The sequence below is a fragment of the Anticarsia gemmatalis genome, chromosome 4 (genome assembly GCF_050436995.1).
Source record: "Anticarsia gemmatalis isolate Benzon Research Colony breed Stoneville strain chromosome 4, ilAntGemm2 primary, whole genome shotgun sequence".
Lineage (NCBI taxonomy): Eukaryota > Metazoa > Arthropoda > Insecta > Lepidoptera > Erebidae > Anticarsia > Anticarsia gemmatalis.
Window position 1 is genome coordinate 10,705,667 of NC_134748.1, and position 27,377 is coordinate 10,733,043.

A 27,377-nucleotide genomic window follows, 5' to 3' on the forward strand; every position below is an offset into this window, starting at 1 on the left:
CGTGTGTAACGGTAAAAAAGCAAACGATAACAAAATTTTGTATTGGGATAGTTGAAAACCCGATATTAAACAGAGACTTCTGCAAATCATCATCAAATCATTTTCTGCAGCAGCTGCTGAAATGAAAATTGATACTTTAAAAACGTGCCGGCAATAGCTGCGGAGTCTCGCGCGTCAGTCCAAATAAAACTAAATAAGTGTTATTTGTTGAGACATTTATTCGACGTAGTCCATTAATGTTACATTTAAATAGTTATAGTTTCCACTGAACATTAAATAATTAAATATGTTTTTACAGCCTTCTTCTAACTTTACAATGAATTCTGCCAATAAGAATATCTTTACTTGATTTTGAAAATTATAGTAAAGGCCACTGTACACGTTTATTTCTGATACATTGATATACATTATAGAAAACGTGATTTTTAAATAATACCAAATATACACACTCTGAGAATACGTGGCGACGTACACCGAGTAACAAAATAACATTCACTAAGTGGCAGCTACTGCTACGCGCACAATAACATTGATCAGTCAGATATACATCAAACACAGCATCATTGCTACATGCCCATTAGTGAACTACAGTCCTGAGATAACTCCATACACCTGCAGTTAGTACAGCATATATTTCTATAATTTTCAATACTATAACGTAGATAATTCTATAGATAGGAACAGAATTACGGAAAATCGCGACAACTGGGATCTAGACACGATCGTGATGCGTACTTGTAGAAACATAAAACGACTAACAGCGGCGCACGTAGCGATTTTCTATGAATAATTCATTCAATACTGTCAAATAAATTGTTCCCCTGCGTTAAGTTTACAACAGTAAATTAATATTTTATTATAACTAACCCGATACATTAACATTAACTCCACGCACAAGTATAAAAGACAATTTAATTAATTCATTCTAGGTTCCTTACAGAAAATGTTAATCCTTCCCTAACAGAAACGTTCGTATGCGAAATTATCCTAACAGAATATTGTTTAGTTCATTTGATGTTATGGAAGTGAAGTGACTACAGATAGCCGCGTCGACTGCTCAGTGAGTGCAAGCCCGATCAACAAGTTAAACTTAAAATATACAAATATATCAGTCAGTGGGCTGTAAGCTAAATTCTATTTCCTAACTACAATACAAATAAGTCATCTCGCGCTAACACCCATTCACACAAACCTCAAGAATTTGTTTAACAATAGGTATATTTATTCATTACTAAATATAGATATATAAACTATATCCACTTGTTCGATTTCATGATATTAATCTTAATATACAACATCAATAAAATAATGTATTTAATATACACAAGGTCGGGAAATGCAAATTTAAATTCTTAATACGTTTAATACGTCGTAACATTTATTGGTGTCATCATATCATTCGGCGAGAAGTCCGTACAGTTATAACATCACAAGCCTAAGTACTTTATACTGACGTACACACAGCGTATAAATGTAACGTATACGCCACACTCTGTCAAATATGAGCACATATTTATTCAGTGAATGCTAGTTTAATTAGGTAAGTATAATCTTCAGATGCGTCAAGTAACCGTCTTCTTATATCGATGGACTGAAAGAGCCAAACACAAACCGTTATGCGATAATGCGACTGATTAGGAAGAACTGAATAACGATATGGCGATAGGCACTTAAAAATGCGTCCCATGTCATTTATATACGGAAGCAGAATTCAATTAAAACAAAACATACTGCGCCATCACTCCATCGATAGTTATTTACACATTTCAACTTCACCCCAAATGATTTGATGAGTCCGTAATTCATATTTTAACATGGAAGCTATTATTACAAAAATAACACATGTATAGACAGGAATGAAGATTTAACGTAAATTGACGCGCCTTTGAATGCTTTTAATATAATGTTCAAAGTCGTCAGTAATTCTATACATCTTAGTATGGATTGTTTAAGATATCAATATCACGGTTTAAGCATATGAGAAAAGTTACATATTAGTCAGATTAAGGCAGAGCGTGTGCGGGTGAATTTCAACATGAATAAAGTCGTTTTATCACACATATTCCTAACATTATCATCATTTAATACTTCTGAATACATCTATTTCACGGTCCTCAGTAATAGGAAATTGTGAAGAGACATGATTCGGTATTCGTAGGTTTAAATTACACGGATAAGAGGGGATTGAGATTATAACAAGGTATAACTAATAACTTAACAAACTCATAAACAGTAGTGTATCAAAACGGTCACTGTCCAAATTCACCCGCGCACGAAGCTAACCGCTTTAGTACATTATATACTTATCTTTCAGGTTACATCAATGACAAAGAGTATTTAATGTACTAAAACGCTTATAGACAACATTACTGTCATCTCTTGTTTTTTAAATTAAATATTGACTATCGAAAGCTCATCGGAGCCCAACGTTATCTCATCCAATCCGAGCTTGTCGTTTTAAGCATTTAAAAGACATTCGGTGGTATTACGAACACGAGATTGCACTAGATGAGGTCTAACATAATTATTAAATTACTTATAACAAACTGCATATTGCATGTCGACGCCATACTTAACGTAAATGGTCGATCGACAAAGCAATTGCTTTTACAAAAATTGAAGTGTTTTTACTTCTATACGTGGCAATAAATTTGCTCGAGATTTGACTAGCAATATATCGATATATTGATTGGCTAAGTTATCGATCGTATCACTCGCCATAATCGAGCAAATTTATCGACAACTCATGACGGCGAATCGACATTCGTATGTCATTGACCATCATTTTTTTGTGATCAATTTAATCACTTGACCAGTTTGATAACAAACACATTGTCAAAATTTCACTAGCAAGCTATTTGGGGCATATTCGCTATAAACACGACAAAAATAAGATTCAGTTATAAGCGGTATTTATCTACGTATACATTTTCACACGTTACTAGGCAGAACGTATACTGAATAAGTGTATACGCTGAAAAGAAGAATAATCGTAAAAAATGCACGGAAGCTACTTGTATAAAGTTATATGTAATTGTCTTATTTCTTGCATATTACTATTGTCGTGCTCATAGCGGGCCCGGCTGTGTAATTACCAAATTAAATTAAAACCTGTGTAACTAACAGTACAACTCACAACCCAACGACGTTCAACATCGTGAACATACATTTTGTTCAATACTGCTCCATTCTAATACTTGCCATACTTTGCTACGAGACTTGATTAATTAGAGGTAACTCTGAGATCGTTATAATCAATGAAAAGGTATCAATTAATTTAATAATGAATTTTATAATACGACACAACAAATATTCTCAGCTATCACTATCTAGAAACATTTCATACAGTATGACAAATCTTAGATTATAAACTGATAAAGTCACGGAGATCTCAATAAAGACATATTCCTCTAGTCAAAACGTAGACGTGGGCATGGCTTAAGCGAACGTTCACCCGTCGAACACGCTTCAGGCGATACATTCGACAGGATCGTCACCACTCCTTTGGCTAGATACAAATTGCACGTAAAAAAAATGGCTGGCTGTTTAACAGCAACGCCTGTGATGGAAATTAATTAGAAGACCTAATAACCGATAAGTTACAAAGTAACTACACTATTTCCCGCTCCAATACGTCACTCGATGAATCGCTTATATCAGAGGAAGTGATCACAGCCAACGAGCCATGTTACCTCTGAGTTAGGAAGAGACCTAGGGACGTTCATTTCTTTAGCTAAAGAAGACGGAATACCGTTATGTATCGATTGTAAAGATACGTGGTAGGATGTAGTTCCCCAGGCGAGTGTAGAAGCAGGGTGCGTGGTGCGGTGCAGCGACACTTAGGTGGACAGGTAGAGGCGGTGGTAGTCGTTGGCGCCGAAGGCTCCGTTACACTTGGGACACTTGCGCTGGCGCGTCTCGTAGCGCGTGCGCAGACAGTCCCAGCAGAACACGTGGAAGCACTTCGTCAATACTGCGTCCTTGCGCTTCACCTGTAACGAGGAAAACATGTGTTTTGTAACAGTATAATAACTCCATTAATGTTCAGTTGTTGCAGTTAGAGTCAAAGTTATTCTGGAGTTGAATACATAACTTAACTTTATTAACATCTGGTCTATATAAAATATTAGACAACAGTAACTTCTCAGCCCTGGATGGGCCAAAAGCGAGCTCCTTAATAGAGTATTACTGGTCGAGGTCACAGAATAGGAAAGAAACGCAAGCAAACTTCGTGAATAGTGTTCAGTGTATGTGTGTACCTTGCAGGAGGGGCAGGTGAGCGTCTCCTTGTACTCTCGTATCTCCTCCAGCAGCACCTCGTCCATGCTGCTGCCGGCCTGCTCCATCTTCTTCATCCGCTCCGCCTTGCGACGCAGTATCGCTAACTCCTCCTGCCAACAACAAACAAACATTTGAACACTTATACCGCGAGAATATTTATTTTAATCACTTTCCTGAAAGTAATTTTCATGATAACGTAGATATCTTTGGTAGGTATTGGACGTGCAATAGACAGTTGAAGATTAAAAGGTCTTTGGCAAGGAGTGGGACAATACCAATACTCGAGTCTATTAGAAACTGTTACATTTTCATGAAAGTATCTTACATTAGACTGGAATCAAATAGACCAGTTGCAAACAGTGAATAGTATTGTTGTTATATATATTTTGGCCCCAATTGTAATACAAAGCAAATCGTTCTTACATGTAGTCTTTTTGTTTTGTACGCTTCTGCTTCTAGAGCACTCGTCTTCTCCGCTACTACTTGTTGCGCTTCCTTCATCTGCGCGTGGTACTTTTCTATAAAGAACAAAAAAAACAAAGATATTACAGAGGCATTCAATTAACCAGAGTTTCATATTTATTGGACCCCTACTGTAGGTATTGTATATTGTGTAGGTTGTATTTTAGGATGTGTGCACACCTATGCTAATATTATAAAGCTGAAGAGTTTGTTTGTTTGTTTGAACGCGCTAATCTCAGGAACTACTTGTCCGATTTGAAAAATTATTTCAGTGTTAGATAGCCCATTTATCGAGGAAGGCTTTAGGTTATATATCATCACGCTACGACCAATAGGAGAAGAGTACCAGTAAAAAATGTTACAAAAACGGGGAAAATTTTGAGCCATTCTCTCTTATGTGACGCAAGCGAAGTTGCAGACAGCTAGTCTAGTAAATAGCTTAGTCGTGAGAAGCAGTACCCAGATGCAGCTTGAGGTCGGCGGCGGACTGCGCGGACTCGATGGCCTTGCGCTTGTGCATCTCCATGGCCTGCTGGCGCAGCAGCAGCTCCTTCTCCACGGCCGACAGCGTGGCCTGCAGCAGGCGCTCCTTCTCCTCCAGGCGCCGCGCCACCGCGCCCATCGACTCGATCTGCTGGTCCCGCGTCAGCACCTGCGCACAACGCCCACTTGTTATAACGAATGCATGCCAAAGACGATTACAAACTAGCGTTTTATTCCGAGTATCGTTTCGATATACTGGCAAACTCTAAATTGCGACCTACAATAATCGGACTTACATAAACATATACTTATGTATGCGATGTATACTCTTATGTATAGTTTGTAGCGCTTTATTATACGCCACACAAATTTTAATGTCGTTTGTCGTATTATAAAACGACCATATTGACTGTTCGCTAAATACATTAATATAAACTTTTACCTACAATAAATACTATGTCACAACCATTTTCAAGTTTTGACAGGCATTATCTGCCAGCGCAAACAATTTTAACTTGACAAATAAATAATTTTTGTAAGCACTGCCGGGCGAGGGTCTCGAACGAGGGAGAAATTAGGCCTTAAGTCCACCACGCGGGCCGAGTGCGGGTTGGAGAAACAAATGATTACAACAACCGTATTTGAACTTTCCAGATGAACTTACCTGTTCCTGCAACAGTTGTTTCTCTTCCCGGAGCAGTTTGTGCAGCGAGTTGGCTTTGATCCGCTCCGACATGAGCTTGAAGTTAGCGTCGTCTTTCTCTCTCAACTGTTGTATCAGCCGCGAGTTTTGTTCCTGCATGTCTTCAAACGCCTGCCCCGTTACCTCCATCTCGTTTAGTAGCGCTTCTTCTTCCTGTGAATAAAAAAAATACTTAACCTTCGGCGGGTAGACATCCCAATCTTTTGGTAATCAGTTATGTAATTCCCATTTTATCGCTTTTGAATAAAATCAAAGAATGTGTCAGACATGGCAATTGCGATGCTTAAGGTGCGTGCACGAACACGTCACGTGCTCGAATCCTAAGTTTGCGAAAATACAAGTCAAAAATGTATTGAAGGTAGAATTATGAGGACTATGATTAGTAGTAATGCCATGACCACTAACCATACGATAAGAAGAAGAAGTAGTAATGTCCTAGAAATGTTTTGCTATGGTGGCCTATATATCATTTCTACAGCCAGATGATTCTTCTATGCCTGATAAGGCACAGGAGCAACAGTTTAATGTGCTCTCCAAAATACAAAGGTCAGCAACTTAACTTCCTAAAGCCAGTCAATCAGGAAGAACGTTATGACCCGGATTTGACACAGAGACCTCCGCGCGCCAGTCGAATATACTACCGACTGCACTATATAAATAATGATCAACCAAGCATCCGTGGAAATGGACACCAGTTAAACTACAATTATCCTTTGGTTTAATAGGTAGATTTTTTTTATTATTATATTGCGAAAATTTAGCAAAATGGACCATACCGGGGAGCCAGCGAAAGGCCTGGAGAATCCATGCAGCGGGTCCGCGTTGGGCCTCGCACATGACAACTGTTTCTGCAGCTCGTACTTCTGTTCTTCTAGTTGTTTGATCTTCCTCAGAGCGTCCTCGTCCGCCAAGCGACGTTCCCGCTTACTTTCCTGAAAGAATTAATATATTGTCAAGTATGTGTTGATAGTTGTGTATATTATGTAATAGCAAAGTTTGATGTTGTTATGAGATGGTACATGAGTATGTGTAACGCTTGACTATGGATGATTAGTGCCGACCTTCTAGAATATGTACGTTTTTTGCGTCAGAATATTGAACCTCTTTAATATTGTGCTTAATACACTAGTAGTTTAGATAAATAGGTATATTTTTGTAATTATTCTCAGAGGCTAATTGAATAACTCAACTATGGTTTTCAGATAAAAAATTATGTTAGTTACTTGTCAAAATAAAAGCTAAATTATTTGATAATAACAATTTAATGAAATGAGCAAAGGTTAATAAACGTTTTTTATTTCTATTTTTGTGTCCAAAACATGTAATAATTGTCGTACAATTCCTACAAAACTTTACGACTTTTTAATGACAACATGTAACTGGTAGTACATATTCCTATGATATTGTTAGTTGAATGTGGCAAGCGTTAGATGATAATATAAAGTCAGGTCATAAGTACATTTACTTGTGCCATCTTAGCCTTCTGGCGGTGGTCCTCGAGCTCCTGGCGCGCCTTGCGCTCGGCCGCCATGAGCTGCACCTTGTCGCGCTGCTCCTTGCTCACTCCCTTGTACATGTCGAGCAGGAGCTTCAACTCTTTCTGCTCGTTCACTGCTTTTCTGTTGACAAAGATGTCATATTAATTCATATATACTAATTTCTTTGCTTTGCTTCCATAAGGTATTTCGCAACTTCAAAGTCAGTCTGCCTATTACTCTTTCACAACCAAAACGCTCAACCAATTTAAAATATAATTAGCATATATAATGGATGAACTAAGCAATTCTTTTGATGAGTCCGCGTAATATATTTATTAAGCGAGCTTCTTTCATCTCCACTCGAGATTAGAGACAGTCTTATATACAAACCTGTCAAACTTAGAGATTTTCAATATCCGCCAACTGAAGCAGGCAAGCAAGTAAGTCTTCTGATGCATACGTACGGAGACGTGCGTGCATGTGGGTATAAATTTAGTATACGTACTTGAGCTGTTGCTTGAGATCCTTGATAACGAGCTCTTGCTCCTGTATCTTGGCGCGGCTATGCTCCTTATTGGCGGCCGGCTTGTCCGGACACCCGCTGCCTCCCTCCTCACCCTGTACGCACGTACAATACATATTATTATATAAAAATTCTATTATTATTACCATTATACGATTCAAACACGTTTTCTAGCTTTTGAGCTTCTTATGATATCGTATGGTTAGTATCGAAAGGTCCCGAAGGTCCTTTGACATGGCTTAACGACTGTTATCTCAATAGAAAACAACTGGGACCGACTTTTACATGTCCTCCGAAGCATGGAGATGCTCAGGTCAAATTCCACTATGTGGTCACCCAACTGGCATCGTTTACCGACCACTGAGCACAGGAGTCATAGAATCCTTTCAAATATTTAATGAATAAGTAAACTGTTTTTCATGGTATTAGAATCAGCGATCTGCTAAGCATTGAAGAGTGTATTACGGAATTAAAATTAATAAATACCATCAAAATGTTAGCAATTCTTCAATGTTATATTAATATTATATTATTTCTAATTACCTCTGGGTCTGGTTCTTCCTTCTTAAGCGCGTGTGGTTTGTCATCAGGCGCGTCTCCACACATTGACACGCGGGCGCCTGCCTCCTCCAACTCTTTGCGTACCTGGTATATGCATCAACATTAAAATCTATACAAACACCCTGGTAAAACAATAACATTGGTAACCTTCCTTAACAAGGAAAAGATTATATATTATTAAAGATCTTTTTTAAGAGTTATGGTGCTTTTCCACCAGAGATCTTACGGGCGAAAAAAACGGTCTTGGCTGTTACATCGTTGCAGCATAGTTTTCTGAGGGAAAAACGCCCTTAATGTTATTGAAATCGTAATCGAAAATGTTGTTATAACAGCCAAAAAACCAAAACTATCGCTATAGAAAACTATCGCTAAAATTCGAGGACAGATTTGTCTAATTTTGGTAGTGAAATATTAAACCAAAAACCGTTTACGAAAGTGAAACGGCACGGGTCCGCAAGTAAAACATAAAAAATCCACGAATGTTACCTTATTAAGTTCCTGACTAGTATCTTTGTACTTCCTCTTGTAGCGGTGCACCTCGCCCTTGAGCTGCTGGTTGTGGTTCTGCAGCGACGTGATGAGGTGCCTCATCTCCCTGTTGATGGGGCCCGTCTGTTCGTTCGCCGCCAGGTTCTGCTCGAACTCTATACGTAACATCTCGTACTCTTTCCGCAGTTGGCCTAGTACGTCTTCTAGCTGGATCATTTCAGCGCGCAGTGTCTTTTGACGGGAGAGTTCTTCACTCTAGAAAATGAATCATCACGAATATAATATAATTAAATAATAATAATAATAGTATGAGTATTGCTAGAAATGCAAACGGTTTGAGTCTATGGACGGTTCCTAAAAATATTTAATAATAATATGTTGTAATACTATGTAACGCAAAAATATTTTTTAATTTGCCTGTACGAATCGTATACATTCGTATGAGTACGCGATCCTCTACAGGTCGCTGCGAAACAATGCTCTACTAGTGGAACAGCCCTTAAGTTTAAAACAAGTATCATCAAGAATTTTAGGAGAACATATGGATCCGTGCGCGACCCACAACAGTCGCAAACAAGTGACTCCACCTCACGAATGTCATCATCTGGAAGGCTAAATCTACCTCCATCATCTCAATCTGTCTCATGTGCAAGTTCTTGGCGTTCTGCAGCTGCAGCCTGGTCTCATCGAGCGCCGTCTTCATCTGCATCGACTCGTTGTACAGCACTGAGAACTGGCTCTGCAGACACTTGTACTCCGTCGTCTCCACTATCACTGACTCCGGCAGCTGACGGATCTGTCAAATTATACCATTTTTAACACAAAAACTATAAAAATAACGTTCATTATCCAATATTAATGTAGCAGCAAACAGTAAAACCAGTCGGCTCGTATAGGACTTTGATTATAATGTTCAAGTATGGGCAAATACGCAGGTACACCTTCATAGCCCGGCGGGACGCAAAATTGATAAGACCAATGAGAGGCCAAGCGCAGACTTTATGTGATCTCCAAGGCACGCAGGTCTACGACTTCAAGTTCGGGCAATCGTCTCTTTTATAATAAACATGCTAGACTCCTAATACAGTATTGTTTAATTATTATTAACATTTCTAAAGCTAATAAACCATTTCACGGAAAACTCACATCCATCTTCAGCTTCTCGACTTCCTTCAAGGTATCTCGGTGTTGTCTATGCAGGCGGTCTAGTTCAGCGAGCCTGTTGTTGGCCAGTTCCCTCTGCTCCTCCAGCTCGGCCGCCACGTCCTCCAGCTTGGCGTTGGCGACGGCCGAGTGCGGCGTCCCACTGGTAGTGGCCACCGTACTCGCCCCTGATTGGTGGTAGCTCTTCAACTTCTCTATAGCCTCCGCTAAGTGATTCTCTAGTTTGTCGTTGCGAGACCGCACCTGATAGAAAAAGAAAGGTCATTGAAGCAATTTCGAAAGTATAAGATTTACGGGTAGGAAATTATGAAAAAATTGCATTTAACAATTTAATATAAATTTTTGGTTAGTAGGGTTAAATTTAATATTTAATTGCCCAGCAGTTGAACATTAATTATTTTACTTTATTGCATGGGAATAAGGTGAGATTTTAATTGACAAGTATACCTTCATCAGCTCATACTGTAGGTCATCAATCTGGTTCTTGAGTTCCGCGTTCTCGGTGTCGCGGCTGTTGACGGCGTCCTGCAGCTGCGCCACCCGCAGCGTCATGGCGTGGTGGCTCTCGTGCATGGTGGTGCACAGCGCCTGCAGCCGCCGGTTCTCCGCCGTCACCTCCTCGTTGGTCGCGCGGATCGTCTCGTCCATCGACGGCGCTGGAGCTGATTCTAACACACCAATATATCTTGTTAGACTTGCTTCGACTCGACTTCGACTCGGGTCCTGACTGAGCGAGCAGCCTCGCGAGCCTCTTTTCTTTCCGATCGAAATGAGCGGGACCGAGATATTGCCCCAAGGCTGCTCGCTCAGTCAGGACCCGGCTATTTATTCACCTAACGGGGCGACAAAACCGTACAAGTGTGGATGATCGTTCGGGAAAAATGCCGCTTGACATAGACCTGACCTGAATATTGAAACCGAATTGAGACGATCGGACCTGAAGAAACTACTCGATCGGCACAAGCCGAATAAGTGGAGCGACTGCCTCGAGTCAGTTTTGTTTTTCGATAAATACTGCCGAACGTACCCGAATATGTGCGTAGCAAGTTTCACTTGAAAGTAGTGCACTATATGAAGATGCACACTTTTTTCCATCATTCTAATGGCTCGATGGACGGTAACAAACACACATTGACGTTCTGTCCTAGACACGTATGTCTGCGACCTCCAATTCCTATCGCCGGGGTAATCACAGAGATTTCTTTTTCAGGAAAAACTAATCGGTTATTCGAACCTGAAGTCAAACTGAATACTTTGTAACTAAACCTGTCATAGTAGCTCAAACAGTTGTTTTTGCTTATTGACCAATAAGTCAGGGGATTCTTGTAAAGAGTGCAAGTGTAGAAAAAACCATTTTCTATATTTTTCCATCGATATTCTTTATATTCAAGAAACACATCAATAATCTCGTCCTTCTTACACGGAATGATAAGTTACACTAACTGTATGCAGAAACATATTTTCCCTACACTTTTAAAAATAGGATGTTGATAATAATCTTGTGTGTTCTCGTATTGTGGCAATACAATATGTTCTGAATCGTAATACACAGTCACAATGCAGGTCAAGGGTGTAAGAAATGAAATGAGTAAATATTGCATACAGTATAATCCAGGCAATCCACTTTGGCTGGCAAGGGCAACTAGATCTCAACCTTTTTACAAGAACAAATATAATAATTTGTGGCTGCAAAATATCAACATCCATATCACACCCATATGAACTCAAACCCTCGACCTCGGAAGGGATGTCTTCTTATTTAATTAACAACTAATTAACGATTCTTTCCAACAAATATTAGTATATTTCTCAATAGTAGTCTGGAGCTTGGTAACTAGTCCAGTTTATAACATTAAACTCCTCCTCTACTACATAAAACAAACATTGTGGCGAAACATAGATATTTACTCAACCTACAACGGATGTGACATTATGTATGTTTGTATGAGATTAAGAAACAACATGGTACCTTCACTCTCTCCTTTGATGGCTCGCCATATTTTGTCATTTCTCTGCTGCAGCCGGTCAAACGCTTGCAGCACTTTGGCGACCGCTCGCTTACTAACTTGCACGCGGTTTGCAAGCTGAGCGTCCAGCTCTTCCTTGTCCCATGTTGATAGCTGCATGAGAAACGATGTTGTTGCTTCGTTCTCATCTGTAACAAAGTTTTATCTTTATACTAAAAAATTATTAATAAAAGATAAAAAAATCTCTTGTCACGTCTTGAAATAAGGCCAGGTACTCGTAAACGGTCCTGTATGACAAGATGTATGGATGTGAATGAGGCAAGGGAAGTTTATAAGGATCAAACCAGATGTAGATTTTTCGCCTCTGCCTACCCCTATGGGAAAAAAGCGTGATATTATGGATGTGTGTAGTAGCAGTAGTACTAGTAATTAAATCTCCTCTTATCATTTACTCAGTAACTTTTGATTTGTTAAGTACAGTAGTTCATTCACTACAATGCATCTTGCTAATGCTTTCATAATGAAACACGTTTAGCAGTATTTAAAAGCAAACAGAACATAGACCCAGTGCAGAGGACACTTGGTTGATTGTTTTACCACGTAAACAATCAAAACGCAACAGGCTTTGCCTTCACTCCCTATAATTCTTTCCAAGTAGACTAGTAGTAGATTCTTATTGCTTCTTGGCATCTATACTGATTCTCTCTACATTCTAGCAAGTAAAGAAGAAGTCTAGAAACACTACATTGTTGTTAAAGGTCATGACCCAAATACCCAGGCGATATAACGATACTTGTAAGGCTGCTACAGTTAGCTAGAGTTATGAGTGCAAGTTACAGTGATGTATACTTTTCTATTACATTGTTTAATGAGCTCACACCAACATCCAGCTGCAAACCTCTCACTGGTTGTGTTATTCACCTCCCTAGGCTATTACATGAGGTCTTAGAAACTGTTTGTGTGAGTATGGTGCACCTGAACACTTGTTTAGTCTTGAGTCTAGTTTAGTTGGCTTGTTTCTATTAAAACTTGCTATCTCTCGATATCAGTCCACTAGAATATTGACTAGCAGGACAATATTTCAACTAACTTAAAAATCAAATGCTAATGCTTACTTTTATTTTCTGACTCGTCAGCTGTCTCCGCATCAAATCTTTGCAGCAAAACTCTAATGTCTTCATTCAACAAATTCCAGTAACGGTTGACAACACATAGAACAGCATCGTCTTGTGTTTGACGTTTCTCAAGCTGTTCAATCCTCGCACGGAGCTCTGCTTCACACCTGTGACGCTGTTCTATTCTCTAAAATAAAAAACGTACACATGTAAACATTGTTGTACAGTGTAAATGAAAGTAAGTAAATAACAATAGGTTGAAATTGTTTAAACACTCATAAATTAAACCTAGAGATGTAAGTACATTAAATTAGTATAGTGGACTCAAGCCTTAATCTCTTTCTCAGAGGAGGAAACCGTAGCAGTGGGATGCTAATAAATTCAATCTACTTCATGTATATTACTGAAAACTTTAAAAGCGTACACAATATAGTGAATGTATTATCAATGCCTTTCAATCAACAGAAATAGTGTTCTTTTTAACAATGTGTTTAATTAACCTACTTATGACTGAATAGTGAAAAACCACCTCTGTTTAGTTTCATGCCATCATAGCAATTCTTTAAAATTAAACATCTCAGTCATTAAGTAAACATTCTTCAATTCTACTATACTTCTATCATATAGGAACCTTTAAAGAGTATTTAGAAATGAAATAAGATCCACAAGTAATGTACTTTGATGAATATCTAGTTGAAATCTTGACTTAACCCTCAACCAATAACACAAGATACAATATGTTCATATTATATTCATCATACACAAGCAAAACAAGGATAGTTTTGTTCCCAATAACCATAAATGATCCAATGTTTCAAAAACATAGAATCTACTACAATAACATTGTTGTCATTGTACATGAATGCTATGTAATTAAATGTTGATAAACAGCTGATTGTGACATGTTTCTTACCCATATATTCTGCAGCAAAACTAATTACAAATGCTAATTATGCTACTAAATATTACTTAGCCTTTATTGCATAGTACCTGAGCCAACTTTTTGTTCTGAAATTGTAGAACTTTTATGTCCATTTCCTCCAAGGTGGACACAGGGCCAATAAGATGGGGCTCAAAGTGAACTTTCTTGATCGGCGGCTGGCTGCTGCCATTGCCGCCGTCGTCTGCTGTACGTTTAGACATATTGACCTAAAAAATAGGAAAAGTGAAATCCACAAATCTTCAAAATTAACTAGTACTTTTATTACGAAAACTATTGATCAATATAACCCGACCGAAATAGGAAGAGGTTATATGATTGTAATTTTAAAGTAACTACAGTTGTTTTATTTTGGTTGGATTATAAGCATACCTGCTTGTCAATATTGACACCCTTGTTAATTGTTGTTTAATTCAAGAATTTAGTTATCTGAGAATTAATAAGTTTACTACAATCTTTATTAACTATCATTTTGCTAACGAAAGCAAAAGAAAACAGTATAAACGCCAAGCTCCGCCCGAAATATTGCCAACCTACTCGTCTCGCACGTCCTCGTCCGAGTAGACGTTAGTGATGTCAAACTAAAAAACGGACGCAAGACAATTTGAACAATCGATTAAAAAAAAGTAACACGTAGATAAGAAATACATTTAAAATTTAATTTCAAAAATAATTATTAGTAGAATTGTTTTAAATTCATCATGTAAATCGAGCTACAGTAGAGTTTAGTCGATCTTATAAACTCTTTTCAATAATCGACTAATAATGTTTAAAAAAACCCGTTAACGTTAAAATAAAAGTATTTTATAATGCACATCTTTAACTATGTGATCAGGAACCTGATTCTTATCTCGAATAAAATAAAACATGTTTTAAGTGCATCACTGTTTTTACTTAAAATTAACATCATTAACAGTATATACCTAATCATATATATCTCATATTTTGGTGTCTACAAAAAACTACCCTGCATTCCGTCAGTGCAATAAAAAATACAGTAACAACAAACATACACGATTATTAATGGATGTTCAGAGATTTGAATTCATGATTGTTCTATACTTTAACTGATCTTGAAACATTCTTTGGAAGACCCTGTATTTTTTATCGTGGTAAGCCTTTGTGCTCTCATTGGGCTTAATAACATCAGCCCTGCCACCCATTTTCTCAATGGCTTCTTGAACATTATTAAAGTACTGTGCGGCGCAAGCTCCTAAAATAGATGATCCAACTAAAACAGACTCCTTCTCATGTGGTTTCAGCACAGGCAGGCCTACAGAATCTGCTTGTATTTGGACGAATAGAGGATCTTTGGTAATACCACCACAGATCAGCAGCGATTTGAAAGGTTCATGGCGAGCTTGTTCCAACGCATCTATTATGTGCCGCGTTCCATACTGAAAAAGAAGCATAATATTACTTTCTTAATAAAAAAAAATATACATATATCTGAACTTAATCAGATCCACATTTAACATGATCCAAGCTCTACAGCCAGATGATGTTTTTTACCTAACTACCAAACGGTATAATACTACCAACCTACTTGGTCAAATAATTATTAATTCCCTTTAATCATTATCATTCATCATTTTCGTCAAAAAAATTGATGAACATTTTCAAAAATATGCCCGAAATACTTGACTAGTCACCGGTACTCAATCTTACCGCAACCTTATAAATACACACTCAAAGCAGTCACATAAAATCCTGCCAGAACACTGAGGCAGTTATCTCGATTATAGCAATATATTATGCTTGCATTACAACAGCAATAATGAACTAACAGTGTAGAACTCCTATTTTAACAATGATATGACAATGATAGATAACTCGTACGTGGGCCACTACTTATATTTTAAGCCTGACTATGAAAAACGGTAAATATGTGAGTGAAAACAACTTTATCATGTTCTCGAGTATTCTAATGCATGATCTAGATAGATTTTTAACCGATCGAAATATTTTTTTTTCTTTCCCGAAGACCCCTCAAAAACAGGGTGTTTAAAAGCATAACCTGTTACTTGAGCCGATGAAAAATTAATGTTTACGGTATTTATTGTTGACGTTTTTGATTAAAATAAAGTCATTTGATGTCAAACTGTAACGGTGTGGCGAGAAACTCAATTATTCGATTTTTTCGTCCACATATTAGCCGGTTGTTTAACAAGCTGCGTTAAGGCTGACATTGTTTTTATAGAACTCGACCTGTAGGATTTTGTGGTTTTTCCATATTTCAAACCAGACTTTAGGCAAATTTTTGGTTGTAAATCAATAAATATTAACCATTCTACATTTTTCTGAAGGCACTTTGTGCAGTGATAATGTTTTTATAAAAAAATCAAGGGACCGTTTGTTTCGAAATGCTTCGAGCGCGAATAACTTTTCTGGATTTGGTTCATCTTAAAAGCACCCATAAAGTCGACTGGTGTTTATTTTTCGGCTAATGCGCATAGATCCTAGATCCGTGTTCTATCACGATTTGATACATGTATTTTGAAGTAAAACGGTAGATTTTTCAAGCATTTATTTGCGCTAAACGGCGCGAGGACCTTATCTATTAAAAATTGGTTCATTTAGAAAAAATCTTCTAATGGGAAATGTTGTTACCTAATATTTTATATTTAAGAGTGGAAATAATATTTAGTAGGTATTTCGTTATTCTTTTGATGCATCAGAAAACGAAAATGCAGAATTAATTTTCGCACAGCATCAATTTTTCCGGACACAACTGGTGACCTTGGACGACCTTCAGGGATTTAATTGGTGAAGGAAAAATAATCGTGATAGAACTCTATTTATTTGCGTATTAAATATTCAAATTATCGGACTTTATCGCCAAAATAATAAATAAGTCGATATAGACACGACTGTGTTCTTTAAGTCACGTTGAAAGTCGTAAAAAATATTTGCACGAAAATGTTAACATCCGAATGCCATTTTCCCGCACACTTACAATTTTCGATCGTCGATATTGAAAATATTTTCAGCGCAGATTTCAAAACGTTCTTCGGAATGTAGTAGTCAAAAGGGTCAAACTTTACAATGAAAACACCAATTGACGTCTAAAACAATCAGATTCGTCAAGGCTCAAAATATAAGTAGTGACTTAAGTAATAAAGATAGCAACGGATTAGTGTATTATTGCAATAAACATATCAGTACCGAGAGCGCCTGTAATGTAGCGAGGTATAACAACGCCAAGTTATTCTCACTGCTGTTAATAGACAAGCCACAAATCATGCCTCTCATGGAAGGGTCGGCCAGCGGCGACCTGTTACCGTGGAAGTCTGGCCACACGTGGATATCCTTCGTCAAGAAGCTGACGTCACTGTGACCCTCAGCTTGAGCCATTTTGGACAATAATCCCCTCAAATGGTTGCGGGTACTGAAATAAAGACATATGATATAAGGACATACATAATAATGAATAATGCTGTATATATAAATATATAATGTCTGCAACTGACTGCAAGAAAACCACTACCATTGATACTATTTAAATCTTGGAGGAAAGAAAAATCGGGAGCTCAGAAAAGCACCTTTAGTAAAATAAACAATCTACCCAGTGCAATAAAATCAAAAGTAAATAATTTGCAACTATAAAATAAACAGGAAAGAGTCATTTTCCTCAAGTAATTCTATAGTTTACATATCAGTTTGTTGAGCAAGAAGTCCATCAAACTAATAAATGTTATTGTTATTGTCATAAGTTAATTTAGTTTAGTAAGCCATATGCTAGTATTTAAGGTAGAAGATTAGGTATGCAAAGAAATAAAACTCACTCTCCCTGTGACATGATCTTCAACAGCTCAGAGCCAGCTGGATGACTTGATATTATGTAATCCAACAACATGCCTGAAGCACTTTGACCAGCTTCATTCAGCCACATCTCGGGCACCATAGCACTGAAATATGGTCCCCACACTCCCTGCACAAGAACAGCTTGTTTACTCACTGCCATGTGACAAGTTGATGTTCCGCAAATCAAACCAAGCCGAGATGACATTGTTTTATCAATACCTTCACCATGAGTACCAATCATTCCCAGGCCACCAGCATGGGCATCAATAATAGAGGCAGCAACTGGAGTACCAGCTCTCAATCCTAATATTTGAGCAACATCACTTGTCAGACCCCCACAAAATTCTCCAGGCATCAATACTTTGCTACCAATCTTTTTATAGTTATCAGCTGCTAAGTCTTCTAATCCAATTTCTTCTAAAAAGCTTGTATTCCAACCACGTCTATTACCAGTGATAGAGCATTCATAATTCCATTTGCAGACTAATGAACACAGTGAGCGACTCAAGGATCCTGTGGCTTTCCATGTTAGGAAATCAGGTAGATCAAAGAAGTATCCATACTCTCCCCACTTGCTAGGTAGATGTTTTTTTAACCAAAGCAGTTTAGGCATTTCCATCTCTAAGCTGACTTTACCACCAACATACTTAAGCATGTCGTGATTAGTTTTATTGACATAGTCAGCCTCGGCCTGTGCGCGGTGATCCATCCACATAATAATGTTTTGTTCATTATTACTTGTGCTAACTGATAATGGATTCCCATGTTGATCTAGTGCTACAAGTGAGCAGGTAGCATCAAATCCAATGCCTTTAATGTTTTCTGGATTTAGATTTTTCACAATATTCTGTAAAGTTAAAGGAATATAACAATATAATAAATGTCTTAGATAAGATAAACTTTTTCTTTATTGTAGGAAGATGCGAATTACCTTAATAACAGATATGCAACAATTCCAAATGTCATTAGAAGATTGTTCATAGTAATCAACCTTTGGTTTCCAAGTTTGTATTTCTTTCACAGACGAATTTAGGACATGACCTTTATTATCAACTAATGCAGCTCGAACACTCCCTGAGCCAACATCTACACCAATAAAATAAACCTCCTCACTCATTTGAAAAGATTATTCTTAAAAAACCTGAAACGAAAGTATCTCTTCAAGCACTTATATTTTATACTGCCTTTACTTCTAGGTAATTGCGATTCTTAATCATCCAAAGAGTTTATATTTATATAATAATACTGAAGCAAATTACGTGCCTTACCTCAAACAACACTATACAATGACTGAGTGAATGTTAATCTCCTTCGACATAAACAATTGATAAAATGGCCTTGATAGCGTAGATATAAGATACTCAGTGATCAAACAGGCTCAGTGAGAGATAACCTTGCTGTCCTTTGAACTTTTCCAGCTCTATCTTCGTAAAGTTAATCTGAATGATGACAACGAAATAATTCGTGTTAAAAATTTCAATTAATTGTTTTCATGTGACGATATCAAACTGCATCAGTGTAGATTTAATGATTATGTCCAATTCTCTGATAATAATTCATAAACGTCGTCGTAGTATAATAAATGTAATTGTTTGTCTTTAAAAATATTAATATTCCCGCTTATAAAACGTCAAATACTCTTGAAGTGATGTAACCTGAGACCTAAAACTAAATGATAAAATGTTTGTAATGTATCTTTGTTAGTCGACTATTCACGATAATAGAAGAAATCCTTTACAAAATAATCATGAATTGAAAAAAAAGCAATTTCTTTATTAGGTAGGTACCTACTCGACTGTTCGTAAATAACTAGTAAAAGAAACAATAATGCCTTTTTGAATTAATTAAGAGCCATACTTTATTATTACAAATGTTAGCAATTCGTATTTATGGAAACTGGCAAATTTTCTTATAAATGATTTCTGATTTAATCCAATTAATAAAAAAATGCTGCTCTAATTTCTACGTAACTATAATACTGACAGGGGCTGTAGTTAATTATTAAGTGCTTTGCCTGCTCTAATAACGTTAAAAATGAAAAAAACTGAAATATCAAGTCGATTTGACATTGACATTATTGACAATATTTAGGTTTGTTTTGAAGTCGTTGTGGATTTGCGATAATATTATTGCTATAGCAATTTCTTTTGATACATACGTTTTCTGACTAAAATGGTGCGTTTTAAAAACAGGTAAGCGGTACTCATTGTTTCATTATCAAAATATTTGATATAGGTTTGTCGAGGTTTTTTATAATGCATTTCGGAATTAGGTTATTTTATTATGAAAGTTTCAAAGTTCTTATAACATTTATAATGAAGTTATAATAATTATAACTTAATTTAATTGATAAGATATAACATGGAATGACGTTATACTAGAAACTTAAAAAGCTTTTCTTTTTTATTCCAGGTACATTACTGTTGAGATAAATTCTCCAATGGTTCCTGACAATAGACCACTGCAACTTAAATCTAGGATATTTCATGACACACTTTTAGGCAAGATTCAACAGCTACATGGAGACTTTGGTGTTGCTGCTGTAGTCACAGGATTTCTTACAAAATATTGCAATGAGAATACTAGAATAGCAATAATAAGAGCAAGACATGGACCTCATAGATTTGTAACTAGTAGTATTCCATTTGTGACTAAGATTGGTAAACTAGATGTTAAGCTGAACACCCTTCATGTTGGGGCCACACTGAAGCATAGTTTTATGTTTATACAGAAGCATCAAAGAGCTTACTTAGACTCTATGTGGTCTAAGTTACAAACAACAGAAGAAAGACAAAAACTTGAAGCAGCTGTAATGGACTTTACAAAAACTGATGTTGCCATTAATATAGAAAATATATCATAATTTGTGGTATTATTTACAATGAGTCACACCAGCACATCAAAATATGACTATTAAACATACTACATTTAATTTGTGTACTTATGCTGATAATAATAGTTTTTGTTTTATCAAAATCGGGTCAAAATTACCGAAGTTACAGCGTTATAAAGTTTCACTGATTTTTTAAATTTGCGTTGCTTCGCGCGCTATGCGCTGACGTCACGTCGCGACAGACACGCTTGTTCCACTGCGGGTGATGCGGAGTTTTGATTTGAAAAGTGATTTGCATTTAATATTTAAAGAGTCTGTGTTTGTGTATGTGTTATAAAGGAGATCGGCAGGTTTCGTACAGCTTAAAGTTTGTGTTGTTTCGTAACAGAATTTGTACCACTTATTTAGGGGACTAAGTCACTTATTTTTATTTGGGAGTATTATTTTTAGAAGTCCGGATTAATAAGAAAGTATTTATTTAATTAAATAATAATTTTTGGTCTATGGCTTATATTTGTTGACAACTAAAGAAAAAGAAAATCTCATGAGACGTCACTTTTCGTCTGACGTCTACGCATCCGCTAATTTGCTGTTGTTTTGGATTGTGGTTATGACAGCATCTGAGCAATTTAGCGAACTATCGGGGCTTCTAAAAATGGACATAACTTTTACCTCCCAACTTTTAAAAATATAAGAATTTTAAAATAAGCTTGTCTATCATATTAGCTACCAATTAAAACAAAAAGTAAACCTAAACATGACATTTTATAAGCTGTACGAATTCTTCATATAAACCTGCCGTTCGCCTTTAATCATCGTGTTTTTTGTAAAATAAGCCTCCACTAAGATATCCTCGATCTCGATCGCCACGCACACAATCATCAACTAGACCCAGGTAAAGAAAGTTGAACTCGTGTACTACTAATAATATTTTTGTGTGTAGTTAACAATAAAATTGAAAGTTTGTTACAACTGGCATTACAAATAATGAGTGTTACGTACCTACCAAGTGTAAATTTGGAAAACATAGTTTTAAAATAATACTACAAAAAAAAATTGTCACCCCTGCCTCTGACTTTAGTCAGGTTGATGGCTATCATATGAACGCATGAATCTACTCTGTAGGTAGTCTTATATGATTGGGTGTGTAATGAGAACTTTTATTTAAACGAACATTTTAATTTTGATATTATTAGATTTAATAAACATGGGTTCTTTTTTCAAAACAAAAAACCAACGCCAACTCAACCGCCGCGCTCGGCTCGCCGCCGCCTGTGAGGTCATTGAACTGCTCATTAAATAGTATCAACTGTTTAGTAGAATTTCATTGCTAGGTATTACAGGTAGGTATGAACATAATATGGCATCTTGATCTTGAGGAAGTGTTCAAAAGGCAATAAACTTCTATTTAACATTTGCGCTTGACAGTATCTGAACCGGGCTTTAAGTTTTAGATTAGGTGTCTTTTGCAAAAATATAAAACAGTTTACATGGTACGGAAAAAAACAATTTTTGGGGTGTTTTTTCACTGGAGTTAGTACACATAGGAACAATACAATATTTTCTAACCATTTTGTTTGTCCACTATAAGCAAAACAAATTATTTAAAGCGAAACCGCGAGAGCGCAACGAGCCTATGTAGGTATCGGCAAGTACTGACGAAATAGCAGTGTCGCGAGATGACGTCACACGTCCGTGCGGCCGCTTCGCCGGAGTTTGGCGCAAAGGCCATACTTTGACTTTTAATATCTCGGTAATTTTTGAAGATACAAAAAAAATAAAAACAGATTTTTTATCCTTGAAGTACCTAGTTTTTAAATATGCTCATAACAAAAATCATTGGTGTGACTCATTATCAATAGATCGCTTACCTGCTAATAGGATGGAAAGGATGAGAAAAAGACTAATAAAAATAAATGAGAATATAATTAAAAAAGGAAGGTCAATACAAGTAACATTTTGCTTACAAAGATCAATCATGGTTCATATTTGTTAGTAAAATAAAAGAAATATAGTATTGCACTGATAATATAACATATATGAAAGATAAAATAAAAATATTCCTATGAAAAGTATATTATGTCCAGAGCAGGCTATCTAAGTTTGAGATGAAATAAAATGTCAGAATAAAATGATATAATCCCTGTACACATCACATCAATAACTAATCCTTTCATTTGAATGCATCACAGTTCGGTTTTGAGTTTAGCCTAACTAAATTTTTATTTTATTTATGTTAATTTCATTACATTAAGGTTTTTTTTGTTTTATATATCTAATCTACTGTACAATCTTTAAGAATAATTTTCATTGGGGAACTCTTAAATACAATTTTTTTAATAAAGTAGAATGATATATGGGCACTTGCGGACATCCTAAATGTTGACCAATATACGCTACCTTTTTTGTTACTCGGGTAAATATCTCACACGCATGTTCCTTATTAACATACTTTACAATAGTTTGGAACAACATCTGTATGAATATTGAGCCAGCACTCTCATCCCTGAAAGCTTCTAATTCAGGAGCAGTGGCCCAGTAGATGATGAAATTTGTCTTCTTAAGATTATAGCTGCTGCCAGGACTATCAGCTACTAATGTTGGTCTGGGTATTTCATCAACCTGACATGCTTGTAGTATTAACATCTTAGGTTTGCCATGAAGCTTGGCAGCTATATCAGAATCCAATAAGTTTTGAAAATCGTCTACATTCACTTTAACAGAATCTGCTGCAAAAATGTGATGTCTCACTCCATGTGACAGTATACATAGCATGAACATACTGTCATCTTCTTTGACTTTTGTTTTAATCACTTCTTTAAGGAACTGAAACATTCTAATGTGATCTAGGTCTGTAGCACTGTATACTGAAAATTTCAATGATTTCATTGTCCTCTCTATAATCATCTTGTCCTTATCAGAACCATTTCTTTTGCTCAGGGCACACTGTTGAGAAGTTTCCAGGCTGTCCTTAGATGGGAAAAAATTTACTTGGTTTAGTATAACACAGACACCGAGCCTGTCTGGGCTTTTGATTTCAAAACAGTCATCATCTAATTTTGTTCTATCTGACTTCAAGGTTGCAGTATTGGTATTATCTTCAATGCTTAATTCACCAAGCAAATCAAACACATCTTCAAAGTGTGTATTTGTCATGCCTTGATTGGATTCATCTACTTTCAATGCAGCAGAAGGTGTACTGACGGCTATTGGGGCAGTAGGCCGGGAATCTTGATTCAACATGTGTTGTAAGTTTCTTATATCTTGAGCTATTTTTCTTAGACCAGGTAAGTTTTCAATAATTTTAAGAAAATTATCCAGTTCAGCTGTGAAGCCAAATGTCTGTCTGTGGTACTGGAATTTATTTACAGTTATAAACTTGTCACACATAAGTTTTAAAAATACCAGTTCACATGAATCATATTCTGCAGTATCAATCTCATAAGTCAGAAGTGATTTCTTCAGTCTCTGCATGTTGTCAGCATTCATTTCTTCACACAATTTGTACAAAGCTTTTTTGACTGGATTTATATACATATTAGTTTTTATGTGTATGTTGTCAGTTTGGTAATATTTACGGGCTGAAGGTACATGAATTCCAAGTTTTCTCAAGATGCTATTTAGTTGACAAATTAGTAATGCTTCTATAAATTCGTGTTTCCATGTCGGAGTGTGCTTGGCGTGGCGAAACCACTCGTGCAGCATGTTCAGATTTGTGGAAGCTCCAATATCTTTAGAAATCCGTTGATTTACGATCAAACGCTGCAACGCAGTGTCTGGAGTTTCGTATAACAAAAACACCAGCGATATCATATCGTAGGGATTGTCTTGCAATTCCTTTTCTATTTCTGATATCATGTCATTATTTATTGAGTCATTGTTACCGATTATTCTATCTGGATCGAATTCCTGCTTTTTTGAATCCGCTTGCCACATTTTTACAATTATCAAACACTTATAAAACACTTATTTAATTACAAAATCTTCGCAGGTCGCGCTTGTTTAGTTTGTTACGATTGTATTTTTCTTCTAACTGCTGTGACCACGAATCATGTCAGTCTTTATTATTCATGTCAAGTATTTTAGTGTTGTGGCATTAATTTTATTTAATACAAAATATCGATATAGACTATAGTGTACGAAGAATGAGTGGCGCACTTATTACTATCGTAATATATGATAGAAGTCTCGTTTTTTTATATGATTTTAAGAAGGTCAACAATATCTATATGTATAACTAAACTAAAAAATGTTACAACCGTTTTCTATTATTAAATATGTCGCTAACTTCATATGAAGCGTCAAAGGATTTAATAACATGGATTTCAATTTGAATGTTTATGTGACATTTCACGCAATAATATCGAAAAATAGACCCATAACGGTCTATCGATACAAACTGTACATCACTACATAATGACGTAAACTGTTGACAGCAGATACGTACGGTCAAGTGACGCGGTTCGGGGAATCCCTCAGATATCTGAGCCACGGGGTACAAAAAAATAACATAAGGATAAACAACATGATGTTGTGAATCCCTGTCATAGACTAAAATAAGTGGAGTAACAGTATTTAAATGTCTTGTGTACATTTCGACCCTAAATGAAGATTACGGCAACCTAATAAAAAAATCAAAGCAAATAGACCTACGAGAAACATTCGTTGTTATGTTGCCATTTATGCATTGTCAATTTAACATTCTCTTGCGAAATATACATTTTTTTGTTGTGTTATCGTACTTCTGTTTAAGAAATCATAATTAATCAATGGATTTCTGGACGTAGTGCACGAGCTGTCACTCTTGTCTTGTCAGTCATGTGTCAAATTGATTTTGATTGAGGTTAGTTATTAGTTTTTCTTTCAAGAAAGTTGTAAATATCTACAATATAAGTGTTATTTATGCTCTAATTTAAAAATTATTGATTTTAGTGGACTCTAATATCTACCATGCAAATTGCCAGGACAGAGATTTTGAGGCTGTACAAGAATTTAATGTTGTATTCTAAGTCCTTAACTTTGACTGATCCTGCATATTTCAGGCGTAGGGTAGCAACTGAATTTAGAAATAATAAATCGCTGACTAAAACTGAAGATATCACTTTCGCGTTTCAGGTAATTTATAGCTGTATTTGTATAAAAAGACTGATGTCTATTCAAATATTATATCATACGTAATGCTGTTATTGAGACCATAGTGATTAAATTTTCTATTTTTTTTTTCCAGAAGGGTGAGGCATTACTTCGACGAGGATCTGTGGTGTAAAATGTTGGTAAATCCACTGTGTCGATTGCATGGTGTGATTTATTCACGCCTATGTACAGCCCTCAAGCATACCATAGATTTCTCCAAAGTTCCAAAAATAAATGAGTTTGATTTGACAGAAAATTTTGTTAGAGGAAGTGGTCCAGGAGGCTCTGCTGTCAATAAAAATGCAAACTGTGTAGTTTTAACTCATGTACCAACAGGTAATATTGTTAATATTTTATACAATATATCTAATAAATCTTAATTCTACCTGAGATCACCATAAAAACTGTAGTAAATGTATAAGTTCAACTTAGGGTAGTGCAGAAATTAAAATTAGTGTTAACTTTTTCAGATTAATCTATAAGATAATTTTTACCTCAGGAAATAATTTCATCCAAACACAGATGCTATCAGAAGCTAGTATTACATAACTGTCATAAATATAAAAGTTTACAAGTCAATTGGTATTACAATATTAATGTATACATTCTATCAAAATTTCAGGTACTGTAGTGAAATGCCATATAAGCCGATGTCAAGATGAAAACAGGAAGCTGGCTCGGGAAATGCTGATAGCTAAACTAGATGAGGATTTGAACGGAGATAATAGTGTAGCTGCTCAAAGAAAACGATTAGAAGAGAAAAAGTATAAAAGATCAGAGTATAAAAAGAAAAAAATGGCACATTTGAAAAGTGAATGGAGGAAAAGAGAGGGCTTAGATTGAAGTAATTAAGTAGATTATGTATAGTAAGCAATCAATGTTATAGAATAAATGTATATGAATGGCATATTTTCTTTATTACATTACTGGGAGAGAGAGAATTCCAACAAAGATTTATCTGTGATATCACAATGAGTCACACCAATGATTTTTGTTATGAGCATATTTAAAAACTAGGTACTTCAAGGATAAAAAATCTGTTTTTATTTTTTTTGTATCTTCAAAAATTACCGAGATATTAAAAGTCAAAGTATGGCCTTTGCGCCAAACTCCGGCGAAGCGGCCGCACGGACGTGTGACGTCATCTCGCGACACTGCTATTTCGTCAGTACTTGCCGATACCTACATAGGCTCGTTGCGCTCTCGCGGTTTCGCTTTAAATAATTTGTTTTGCTTATAGTGGACAAACAAAATGGTTAGAAAATATTGTATTGTTCCTATGTGTACTAACTCCAGTGAAAAAACACCCCAAAAATTGTTTTTTTCCGTACCATGTAAACTGTTTTATATTTTTGCAAAAGACACCTAATCTAAAACTTAAAGCCCGGTTCAGATACTGTCAAGCGCAAATGTTAAATAGAAGTTTATTGCCTTTTGAACA

General features: G+C 36.2%; 5 protein-coding genes across 7 annotated transcripts; 2 read left to right on the forward strand and 3 right to left on the reverse strand.

The window, feature by feature from the left end:
• Positions 1 to 198: 198 nt before the first annotated feature.
• Bre1 (E3 ubiquitin-protein ligase Bre1) lies at positions 199 to 14,726 on the reverse strand. Of its 2 annotated transcripts, none has more exons than XM_076113755.1 (17): positions 14,539 to 14,726; positions 14,217 to 14,375; positions 13,227 to 13,413; positions 12,114 to 12,299; positions 10,592 to 10,812; positions 10,127 to 10,387; positions 9,603 to 9,776; positions 8,978 to 9,235; positions 8,474 to 8,575; positions 7,913 to 8,025; positions 7,395 to 7,548; positions 6,706 to 6,861; positions 5,891 to 6,082; positions 5,203 to 5,395; positions 4,705 to 4,799; positions 4,260 to 4,391; positions 199 to 3,992 (listed from the first exon to the last, which is right to left on the reverse strand). In XM_076113755.1, exons 2-17 carry the CDS (start codon positions 14,367 to 14,369, stop codon positions 3,840 to 3,842), a joined length of 2,730 nt encoding a protein of 909 aa, XP_075969870.1. In that variant the 5' UTR covers positions 14,370 to 14,375; positions 14,539 to 14,726; the 3' UTR covers positions 199 to 3,839. The 2 variants fall into 2 exon arrangements, with proteins under 2 accessions (XP_075969870.1, XP_075969869.1); XM_076113754.1 differs by having other exon boundaries at positions 7,389 to 7,548.
• A 316-nt stretch (positions 14,727 to 15,042) lies between these two features.
• Positions 15,043 to 19,609, reverse strand: LOC142972543 (FGGY carbohydrate kinase domain-containing protein). Its single transcript, XM_076113758.1, has 5 exons — positions 19,239 to 19,609; positions 18,902 to 19,111; positions 17,952 to 18,817; positions 17,332 to 17,554; positions 15,043 to 15,563 (listed from the first exon to the last, which is right to left on the reverse strand). The coding sequence occupies exons 2-5, from the start codon at positions 19,085 to 19,087 to the stop codon at positions 15,198 to 15,200; spliced, it is 1,641 nt and encodes a 546-aa protein (XP_075969873.1). The 5' UTR covers positions 19,088 to 19,111; positions 19,239 to 19,609; the 3' UTR covers positions 15,043 to 15,197.
• Positions 19,610 to 19,910: 301 nt separating this feature from the next.
• Pop5 (POP5 ribonuclease P/MRP subunit) lies at positions 19,911 to 20,833 on the forward strand. The gene is made up of 2 exons (XM_076113760.1): positions 19,911 to 20,162; positions 20,383 to 20,833. The coding sequence occupies exons 1-2, from the start codon at positions 20,143 to 20,145 to the stop codon at positions 20,831 to 20,833; spliced, it is 471 nt and encodes a 156-aa protein (XP_075969875.1). The 5' UTR covers positions 19,911 to 20,142.
• Positions 20,834 to 22,686: 1,853 nt separating this feature from the next.
• On the reverse strand, positions 22,687 to 24,876 carry LOC142972544 (caspase-8-like). Its single transcript, XM_076113759.1, has one exon. It carries the CDS (start codon positions 24,737 to 24,739, stop codon positions 23,111 to 23,113), a length of 1,629 nt encoding a protein of 542 aa, XP_075969874.1. The 5' UTR covers positions 24,740 to 24,876; the 3' UTR covers positions 22,687 to 23,110.
• Positions 24,877 to 25,623: 747 nt separating this feature from the next.
• LOC142972542 (mitochondrial translation release factor in rescue-like) lies at positions 25,624 to 26,843 on the forward strand. Of its 2 annotated transcripts, none has more exons than XM_076113756.1 (3): positions 25,624 to 25,646; positions 25,736 to 25,918; positions 26,031 to 26,216. In XM_076113756.1, the coding sequence occupies exons 2-3, from the start codon at positions 25,754 to 25,756 to the stop codon at positions 26,067 to 26,069; spliced, it is 204 nt and encodes a 67-aa protein (XP_075969871.1). In that variant the 5' UTR covers positions 25,624 to 25,646; positions 25,736 to 25,753; the 3' UTR covers positions 26,070 to 26,216. The 2 variants fall into 2 exon arrangements, with proteins under 2 accessions (XP_075969871.1, XP_075969872.1); XM_076113757.1 differs by lacking the exon at positions 25,624 to 25,646 and adding an exon at positions 26,559 to 26,843 and having other exon boundaries at positions 25,777 to 25,918; positions 26,031 to 26,272.
• The last annotated feature ends 534 nt before the right edge of the window (positions 26,844 to 27,377 follow it).